This window comes from Amblyomma americanum, chromosome 2, assembly GCF_052857255.1.
Source record: "Amblyomma americanum isolate KBUSLIRL-KWMA chromosome 2, ASM5285725v1, whole genome shotgun sequence".
NCBI lineage: Eukaryota > Metazoa > Arthropoda > Arachnida > Ixodida > Ixodidae > Amblyomma > Amblyomma americanum.
The window spans coordinates 75,737,181-75,747,597 of record NC_135498.1 but is presented as its reverse complement, the minus strand read 5'-3'; the positions used below and the strand labels follow the sequence as shown (position 1 = coordinate 75,747,597).

General features: G+C 49.2%; 1 protein-coding gene across 2 annotated transcripts; it reads right to left on the bottom strand.

The window, feature by feature from the left end:
* On the bottom strand, positions 1-10,130 carry LOC144121439 (beta-1,4-glucuronyltransferase 1-like). Of its 2 annotated transcripts, none has more exons than XM_077654643.1 (3): positions 9,196-10,130; positions 5,017-5,690; positions 1-145 (listed from the first exon to the last, which is right to left on the bottom strand). In XM_077654643.1, exons 1-3 carry the CDS (start codon positions 9,857-9,859, stop codon positions 8-10), a joined length of 1,476 nt encoding a protein of 491 aa, XP_077510769.1. In that variant the 5' UTR covers positions 9,860-10,130; the 3' UTR covers positions 1-7. The 2 variants fall into 2 exon arrangements, with proteins under 2 accessions (XP_077510769.1, XP_077510768.1); XM_077654642.1 differs by lacking the exon at positions 1-145 and adding an exon at positions 3,715-4,080.
* Positions 10,131-10,417: the final 287 nt, after the last annotated feature.

Here is a 10,417-nt window from a genome sequence, read left to right as displayed (position 1 = left end):
TGCGCACTCATGCAAAAAGAAAGACCGCAAACCACGAAAACAGCAACAAGGTGGACTTCGGCAGCTGTGCCAAACGGTGTAAAGGTGTCGGCTTGTCTGCAGTTCCTGGGTGCTTTGGAGTCACGTCATCATGTCTGCCACTACACTGTAAAAAATGGTGTGTAAAATTACACTTTTTACAGAAAATTTCGGTTTCCACACAGAATATATCTGTTAGCGACCCAAGACAGAAACTCGTTCACGAATAAAATACATTTTCTGGTCTTGCAGCAGCTGAACCTGAAGTACCAGTCACGTGGCCCTCCACTTAAGGAAAAATAGCTTTAAAAATGCTTTCAACTCATTATAATTCAGTTTGTATATTTGTACACAAAAACTGCAAGCACATGCAGTTTTCCGCATGTATTTATGTGCACTTTATATTGTACGGTTCTTTCTTTTGCTGCGGTCCTGGTGTCTTCACGATTGTTGCCGTCGTGTAGACGCACATCCCGTGCGTTTTCTACATGGTTTTACTGACCGAACTGTTTGCGAAAGAAGGTAAGGGGTGCTAATTCTTCCCATTTGGTATGGATAATGTGCTATACTTTGATGAACGACTTCAGCCAGGTGGCACTGTTACTGTGTAGACAACGTGCGATCCTGCCGTACAGAATTCGTCGTCACAGGACACTGAACAGTGTGTACGCGTGCATGCTAGTCATTATGTTCGTTACCTTTGAGATATTTGTTGCGGTGTGAATGCATACACTCAGTGACGACACTATTTAGAAACGCCCCAGCCTGTGAGAGGCTGCACTAAGTGTGATCAAAGTATGTACTCGTTGTTGTGGTAGTAGAGATGCGTGCAATATGAAAGGTACGTAACATAAAAGTGCGTGGCACTGCTAGCTGTCCGCATGCCTTCGGCCGCTCTAAGGACGGACGCAAGCGCTGTCATAGGCATGTGTTGTCTACTCGACAATGCAGGGCGTCAGCACACACCAAATGCTTTGATCGAAGCATACTGTTGTTTGTGGAATGGGAACCAGTTTTTGAAATCTGAGGGAAGCCAGTTGTGCTTATGACCAGTGTGCGGCCGACCCGCAGCTTCACGTTTTTGCAAGTAGACTTTCATATCCCCCACATTTGACACCTGTTGACGCGTGCACAAAAGAATTAACAATGAGTCTGGGGTGCTATAGTTAGTGAGATGGGTTTTAATAGTTGCTTGTTACATGCAAATTTATAAACGTCGCTATTTGATACCTAATCTTGGTACCTAAGATAGCGGTTACAAACGACTACAGTGTTAGATTCATGCATTATTAAAGGAGCCACCTACGATAACCGTGACTTTGTGCCTCTGGACCACTTTCTGTCATTGTTGAAGTATATTTGTTATGGATTCATTATCTGACCTAAATGGTCTAGATAGTTATGGTAATCAAAGTTGTGGATTTTGGCCACCAGAACAAAGGAGGAGCCCGCAAGGACAAGCGCAGCCTGGCACCACGAGCTCCTGCGCTAATTATCCCGCTACAAAAAGCTTCATGTTTTCAAAGTTCCCTGGGCTGTTTTCTTCACATAAACACGATTTTGCACAAACCGTGTGGTGTCATAATGCATGTTTTAATTGACAAGAACAACAAAATACGAAAAAAACAGTCAAACAGAAACAATAAGCCGCAAAGTCTGGTAAAAACAAAAAAAACGAAGGGGTTGTTAAAAACAGAAAAGCTGAAAACGGAAAACACAACACTACAAACATTTTCTGGCAATGCAGCTGCCAGAAAATTTATTTCTCAATTTTTACAGTGATAAAGGCGCCCGCGACACGTTTAAAACAAACGCGGAACTCTGGTTTCCTTGGGGGCCTTGTACAATAACTCAGGACCTCCAAGGCACGTTTGCACGCACATCAGTCATAAAATGGCAGCAACGGGAAAGCAGGTACAGTTAAGCAGTTTTCTTGGATTTTGAACGCGAAAGTGCTACCACTAGAAAAGGTGAAAAACCCAAGGTATGTGTGAAGCTTCAACCTCCAAAGAGAAATTTGCCAAAGGTATGGTTGGCAAGTTGCTAGTCTTGAGATGGTAGCCGATGTCCTTGGCCGACTAAACTCTGGCCAGCTATTGCGTCGCCCTAGTGGTTGGCAAAAGGCAAACAACCGACCACTAGCAAACTCTTGGTAATAGTTGGCCGCCAATGTGTAGGCAAGCAGGCAAAGGCCGACACCGGGCCGCTGCGGACCAACCGCATCTGGTAAATTCTGCAACGATTGTGCATAATTAGGGCACAGCCGCTGGTCAAAGCGCTGCATGTCTCGATCGTATTTGTAATAACAGGCAGAACTTTTCGCGGTATACTAAAATATGACCTCCATGGCACGCGCATGCTACAAAGTCATGTGCCTGAGACAATGTCTCATTACATTTGCATAATGTTTGCGTTAAGTTATTCTAATAGAAAATATCTGCAACATGGTGCGCTCACTTGTTTTTCTCGTGTGTCATCACAGAATCACATTGGAATGAAATAATGCTTAACGCGCAAGAGCCACTGGATCCAACAGGAGGGTCTTACATTTGGAGTATATTAGCTCGTGACAATTCTTCGTTCTGTAGCCGCCGCGGTGGCTGAGTGGTTATGGCGCTCTGCTGCCGGCCCAAAAGACGCGGGTTCGATTCCGGCCGCGGCGGTTGACTTTCGATGGAGGCGAGATTCTAGAGGCCTATGTACATGCGATGTCGGTGCACGTTGAAGAACCCCAGGTGGTCAAAATCTCCGGAGCCCTTCACTACGGCGTCTCATAGCCTGAGTCGCTTTGGGACATCAAGTACCCATAAACCATCTTCGTTCTGTGGATGTATCCTCAGCATGTTGGTTCTGCATGGCCTCTTATGGTTTGTATAGTGTTTCTACAGGTTGATCTGCGTATCGCATTCGTTAGGCATTCGTCTTCGTGACAGCCCGTAAATATGTTGGCACCGGGCCAATCAACTACTCCCATTATAGTCAGCTGCAGATCTTTCATTTTCACGTCTAAATTGCAGAAAAAGCAAATTAGGCTTCGCGAATATTTTTCACGTATTTCATGCGGCTGCCATTCTAGTATACTCACTCTATAAATGTAATTTATCGTTAGGCCGTCGTGCGGTTGAGTATGGCCCAGTGTCGGCAAGCGGTGATCGGCCTATGCAAGGCCATTGTCAATCGCTAACCATGGCCTGAGCGACGGGCCATGCAAGTTTTTTTTTTTTTCCTTTGGGCTTTGACCTTTGATGGAGTGCCAGCGGTGGAGGTCTTGCGCAGCTGCTACGTCGAAGTGGCTAACCGGCACCACCCCCTCCCTGCACTCCCCGCGTGCGGCTGGCGATAGGGGCTGTCGATATTTTGCGCGCGGTTGCCTTTGAGGCGGTGTTGCCTAAGTTCTTTCGCACGTGCTATTCGGTTTAACTACGTTAAGACCTTTCCATTTTTTTTTCAGGACATCGTATAGCGCACACGTAAAGAACCACTCGATTGCGACATTATGTTTACTGGCGCTTTTTTTTTTGTGGTGGTGGTGGTGGTCGTGGGGTGATGAGTTTTATAGCTGTTTCAACCTGTATGCCCGGAGCCATAGTAAAAGATTGAAGCGGATGCTTAATTTGGAATGCTTGTCGGTGCCTTTGGTGCACGCTATACAGAGGGTTGGACGAAGGCGCTCGCCTCTGTACAGCAAAAACACTACTATTGCAAGCTTGATAGAATGCACTTCGTTCGAGAAGAATAAAACTAATTCGAAAATGCCAGTTTGTAGTTACGCCTTGAACACGCACTTATTGTGGCGTGCGCTGTGGCTGTCCTTGCTCCTTCAGTTCCAGTCCTCCGCTGAGCTGACCAATGCCGGACACTTCAGCAAAGATCTCTGAGTGCCGAGGAGTATTTGGATGCCACCGAGATCTTGAATCGATCAAAGTTCATCGTGCCCTGTATCGGTGGGCCGCTAATAGTAGCCTGGGCGCCGTCCGTTTCGCCCGTTGCTCTAGGCACGCGTACCAAGAAGGCGCCGTCCACGATGTGGAAGACGTAGTCCTGGAGGCACATAAGGTATCCCTGCAGGTGTGGAAACGAAACTATATATTCATTCTGCTGAAGCAAACTGATAGGTTTTTAGTGCTGCTGTGATGAGACAGCGGACAAGCGCCGTCTAATGCGTGAAGGAGCTAGTGGAGGGTCCAGTATCTGAAAGTTCTCGTAAGGTCCCATGTAAAACGCAAGCGCCACAGAGAAAGGCTTGCTCCAGCTTCATTCTAAAAAAAAAAGATACCTGGAAGTCTTCATACCACTACTGGTGCAGCGGTTAACGATGCGTCACTGCCCTGCTATGGCAGGTGCTGTCAAAAGTACGACTAGTGAGACCCAGGTTGCTCTGCTCTTCCCGAGCAACCTCTCGCCAACGATCATTTATTTAATTGGCACCTACCGCGGCGTTATGAAAATCGGTCGACGCCAATGACTGGAGGGCTTCCTTTGAGGGGCACCTGCCGCTTGGTTCTTAATTTTTATCCGACTGCAGTCAAGCCAAGCACTCTCGGAAGACAGGGACAGACATCGGCGGCGTTCAGACATTCACGGTTTTCAGAACTTCTGAAGACAGAAGTTGGCAAGAAGTCTCGTGTGTTCAACGCGCCAGGCGTTGTGAAAATAATGTGGATGGATATGATTGCACCCCCTTTGAATCGGGATGGTGGCGGGATTGCCGAGTTAATGCCCCTATCCGTGTGTCTCCAGAGATCTGTGCAGCCTCTGCACGTGCGTTCGGGACCTGGTTGGTATGACAACGCGGCAAACTAGAGCTAGTAGCCATTTAAGTAGTCGGCACCTCGCACTAGCGGATCAAGAAACGTGTTGTGCTAAAATAAAGACGATGACTGGAACACTCATTGGAGAGTATTTGAGAAGATGATACGCTATGCGCGTGCCTCGACGGAATCGAATCGCTGGTCTGCCGTACTTATCCAACGTTCCACGCGCTCACTGCATGCCCACCTGAGACACTCTGTCGCCTCCTGCTTCCCAGCGGAACCGCTCGTCGTAAGCTGGGTCCTCCTTGGTTCCCAGGAACACGGGCTCCCACAGCTGCAGTGTCCTGTTCCGTTTGAACGTTTCGAAGACGCCGAGGCGCTCTCGCGTCTCTTCATCCGTAGAGCTTGCATTAAGCGAACCGGTGGCATTTCCGGCTGGGAAGAAGAGCGACCATAGCGCGCCGCCTTGCGACGGGTCGTTCAGAGGAAGGGCCACCATACCGGACCTGAGCGACTCCTCGAGCTGTCTCATCGTGCGCGGAGGAACCCACTGCTGGACTGTGGCTCCTTCCTTCAGCAGCGACGCTGCTTCGAAGACGGGCAGCACGAACACGTCGCGGTAATCGCTGAGGGAGCGAAGGCGTCGCTGCTCGGCCACGTAGCTCAGGAATCGTGGGACGATGTTGGCGCTCGGGTAGAGGCGGACGTCCTGAACCAAGACGTAGCGGGTGGGCGCCAGCATACGGGCCACGTTGCGCAGGACGTTGGCTGGATACGGAAGGCCCTGCATCCTCTTGAAGCTCGTGTCAGGATGGAACTGCGGCTCCGTTAGCGAAGAGCACAAGTGGTCACTGCGCCGGAGGTCCCGTGTGTCCCACGGTTGTGGGCTGCCCGTCGCCAGTGATGCAGGAGTGTGGGCTGCATCGCGGAAAGGTCTCGCCTCAACCGAGGAACCGAGAGCTAGTACTGCAGAGTATGGTCTAGAGTGTGGTCTAGTCGTTTTTGTAAAGAAAAAAATGAACGATGGAGGCGCCATCGGCTGATTTAAACTGGCGATAAGCTTACAGCATGCGCTGGTGTCTGACCGTACACATCCTTAAAAAAACTATGCAGTGCTAGTATACGACTGTACAATCACTGGCACTGTGTAATGTTCCGAACAATACACGGGCGCGAGGGATGCCCTTTAACGGCAATAACACCATCGCGGTACCCTTAATTCTGAGCGGTAAATGTTGCGAGGGAAGTACTTTCATTACTCACAGTGGGCGTTTGCACGACTCCGCACGTGTTGCTGTGGCTCATATATAGGTAGCATATAATACTGTCTGCAGTGGGAAACATGAATTCTCCCGCCCTGGTTAATTGCTTCGCAGCCGCGAGGATTAAGCACCACGAGATTGATATGACAAACAATATGGCCAAGTTTTGGTGAGGAAGTATTTTGCAGTTCACTCAGTGAACCTTTCTAGCGTGCTTCTGAACGGCTAGCATAGCCCAGTTCCCGGCGCTCTTTGGCGGAATCAGACAGCAGCTCGGACTTTGTTTCATACCGTCGGCACTCGTTTTTTTTAACCGGCCGAGAACTGTGGCGACACCGTCATCATAGCCACCAGCCTCCTACAAGTGAGGCGGGTGCCCTGCCTCTACGCCAAGTGTGCCCTGAATTACTTAAAAAGAATGCAGTACAACGTGCGAATGTATATAGAAGAAGCACGCAGGCGATCAGGAAGTAGGCAGCTACGGCTTATGTTTTTACGAATAACTAGATAAGACTGATAAGAATTTGCGGAACGGAATGATCTAAGAATTATGAGTAGGCAGCTACGGCTTGTTTTTACTAATAACTAGATAAGACTGATAGAATTTGCGGAACGGAATGACCTAAGAATTATGAGTACCTGCTTCCACAAGCGCAAGAGCAAGGAGTGTAGTTGGGAGAGCTCGAATGGGGAGACTGAAATAAAGTTGTCTATACCAGCGGCCATATTGATGCTGTGTAGGATGTATGCCAGGTGTTCGAGAGAAGCCCCTCATAAATTTTAAAAAATAGGTTTTCTGGCGTAAAAGGGACGCTTTTTGAGGCATAGTGTTGCCAGGGTTTGCGAACACCAGGAAAGAGGCGAATCATGTTTACTTGTAAACTGATTACCTAAATTATCATAGTTACCTTTTAACTACTACACATAGGCACCTGGTTTAAATCAGAGATTTGTAGCTGGCCATAGTTGGAGTCAGCGCCCGTCCTGTCATGTCTTTCTGTGTATTCGTCTAAATATGTAGCACTGTTTAACTTGAAGAAAAGAATGCATCAACGTGTTTTATTTAGCATATCAGTTTTTAGAATTTCAAAAAGACCCTCGCCCCTGTGGCTCAACAAATTTTGGCCATTTCTCGAGCAATTCGTAAACCGCGCACACACGTCCACCAAACTGCGTCACTCCGTGCCGCACGTGCCACGTGACCTACTCTGCGCCGCCTCGGCTGGAGCAGTGAGCACTAAAGCCCCTTGATCATATTATCAAGGGGCTTTAGTGAGCACCGCAGCGCGGGCGGGAAAGAGCACGGCAGGTCTCGAGGTGAGCACGCGCTCGCGCCGCCGCCTCAACTCTAGCCCAGCCGTGGAAAGAGCAGCCACGTGGAATGTTCGCTACGGAGTGGCGCGGTTTGATGGGCGTCGCTAGGCATCGCTGTGCACGCACTGCAGGCGCGCGGTTTTCGAACTGCGCGAGATATGGCCAAGCTTAGTTGAGCCACAGCGGCGAGGATTATTGCGTTTTCTGAATTCTAAAGAACTAATATGGTCATTACTAACAGGTAGCTACAAATCTCAAATTGCAACCCGGGGCCTATCTTTAACAGTCGAAAAGTGAACTAATCTAATTTAATTAACATGATTCGCCAGTTTTCTGTTGTGCGCCAACACTTACTATGCCGAAAAAAAGACCTCATTACCAAAAAAAAACTATTTAAAAGTTAGTCGCGGGCAACCCTGAAACACATGGTATAGTGTAAGCAAGAGGAGGCATAACTACGTTCCGATGGTGAGGTCTAGATTAGCCTATATTTAAAAAGGAAATAAAGAAATGAGGCAAGTATACTTGCAACAAGCTCATAAACTCATTAATAGTGTGCGGAAAAATAGCAGAAGTTTATGGTCTTGCTCGAAAACAAACATTGCGCTTTTTAACGTACAGCTGCGGATACAACTTAAGTCTGCAGTGAAGCTCCGCCCACATTTAGGACCGATGCACAGAATCCCTCCATGACAAAAACGTAGTCCGTTGTTAAACCTTCTTTTGTCACCTAAACAGGAAGCTAATCACGAGAAAAAGTTATAAGCACTAGAATTTTTATACCTGGCTTGTTTAATAAAGTCAAACATTTAAAAGGTTATTTCGTTTACTATTGTGACTGGCTAGCGGAGTAATACAGTATGCCGCGGACCGGGGCACAGTGTTGACAACTGCTGTTTTTTTTTAAGTTGTATCCTACTATAGATGGTAAATAGACGTTTTTTAGCATACCGGAGACGTACCAGCGGAGACGTATACCGGTTTACAGGACCCATCCTGCGCACGCGCAGTGGCTCCCCCTCACACCAACAATACCGCTGCGCATGCGCAGGATGGGTCCGGTAAACCGGTGTACGTCTCCGGTATGCCAAAAACGTCTAATGAGGACCCTGCGAACGTAATCGCGGAGTGCGCAACATGTGAGGCAGGGTATACGAAGGCAGTATCAGTGTGGCAAGCTTCCCCAAGAAGCAAATGATATGTTATCAAGAAACGTATAACAGAGCATAAAAGCTAGAAGAGAGGTGAGACATAAGTAGCCTTACTGACAAAAAGTAACGAGCTATGGAAAGAAAAATTAGAGATGTAACGTTAAGAGACAGGAAGAGGGCAGAGTGGGTCAGGGAACAAACGCGGGTAAATGGCATCCTAGTCGAAATCAAGACGAAGAAATGGGCGTGGGTAGGGCATGTAACGCGAAGGCAAGATAACCGATGGTCCTTAAAAGCAATGGAGTGGATTCCAAAAGAAGGGAAGCGTAGCAGGGGGCGGCAGGAAGTTAGGTTCCAAGAGAAGGCAAGCGCAGCAGGGGGAGCAGAAAGTTAGTTGGGGATAAGGCACTGGCCGCAGCTGGCACAGGACATGATTAATTGGAGAGATATGGGACAGGTCTTTGCCCAACAGTGGACGTAGTCAGGCTCATGATGATGATGAAAGCTAAAAAAATTATATATAGTGAAACAGTGAAATCTGGAACCTGTGCAACGTGCTGTTTCTGCGAGAGAGGAACGGCGGCTCCTTAGCACGTTGTAGTACTCCCGCAATTGCAACACGCAGCGTCCATTTTCTCCTAAAGCACATACCCTAAGTTTAGCTACTATGTGTAAATTACAAAGTCACGAACATACCTCCATCGTAGACGAGATGCCACGTCACTGCTTTCCGCACGCACGGGTTGCGACTGCAGTGCCGCATGGCGGCAATCGTGGACAGCGCGTCATCGAAATCGCTGCCGGGCGCGAACACGGCGACGGACAGCAGCCCCTGCCAGCGGTCACAGAGCTCCGGGATGTGTCTCAGGAACCCGTAGGACGCGTGCGTCGCCAGCGTCACGTTGTCCTCTTCGTAATCCCGGCATCCGTCGCACTCTACGAAGTTCTCGAGCACGACGAAAATAGCGCCGCTGTCGGAGGTGTAGTTGCACTGCCGCCGTTGGCGCCGCGGATGACCGCCGGCAGCGCTGCGGTCGGCAGCGGCCAGGCCTTCGACGCAGAGGCGCCGTTTCGCGACGTCACCATCCGCAGCGGTATCTGCTTTTGGCGACATCAGGGGCCGACGGTGTTGCTGTCCAGGTGTCGCCGGTTGCGTGGGAGGCCCGTAGAATGGTTCGCGGTAGTGCCGGCCTAGTCTGGCCAGCCTGTTCAATGCCGCTGCCCGCATGCTGGAACGCTGGAAGGCGTACGCGCCCAGGCCTACCACGAAGAGCAAGGCTAAGGCGAACGGTGCGAAGCGGCGGTCCCACAGCTTTCTGCGGCGTTGAAGACGAAGCGATACCTTGGGGGCGCCGGACATTGCAGCGACGTTATTTTTGTCTCTGAAGGAACGGCACGGCGTTCCTGCGAACCGGTGCTCTTCTTCTTCTCTCGAAACTATGGCACGTGACTGTCTTTGACACCCAGGCTATGATAAAAGAGAACGCGAAAGTTACGTATGTGGCTATTTCGCAGGATCGAGGATTGACACGCAAAGGAAAGTTCTGGAGTCCCTGCCCAGTGAATTAGCGCAGTAGCACTAAGCTAGCGGCGCTTCTATCTACTATAGTTACCGTGCAATCCATGTAATCCGACGGCAACATATGTGCCTGCGAGCCGCTCTGCGAGCGGTGTGCCTGCGAGCGCACCGGCGCTTCTGCACCGTCGCATCAATTTCGTGCAAATCGCCAATCGCCGGCGCTGACAACTATCACAGACTGCCTGCAGCAAAAATCTTCCTCTTTGGTTGTTAACTCATGTGATGGTGGTTTACTCTGCAACAAGATGCGCTTTTACGCTGTACCGTTTAATTTCAGCCCTGAGAACATTTAAGGAAACTTAGCATTTCTTATCGAAAAAAAAAAAATTTGGGGGACAC

Excerpts from the sequence above, each read along its gene's own strand:
- LOC144121439 (XM_077654642.1), bottom strand. The coding sequence starts at position 9,859 with ATGTCCGGCGCCCCCAAGGTATCGCTTCGTCTTCAACGCCGCAGAAAG. Across the intron at positions 5,691-9,195 it reads GCATCTCGTCTACGATGGAG|CCCACACTCCTGCATCACTG; the intron begins GTATGTTCGTGA and ends TCCGCGATGCAG. Across the intron at positions 4,081-5,016 it reads GAGGCGACAGAGTGTCTCAG|GGATACCTTATGTGCCTCCA; the intron begins GTGGGCATGCAG and ends CCACACCTGCAG.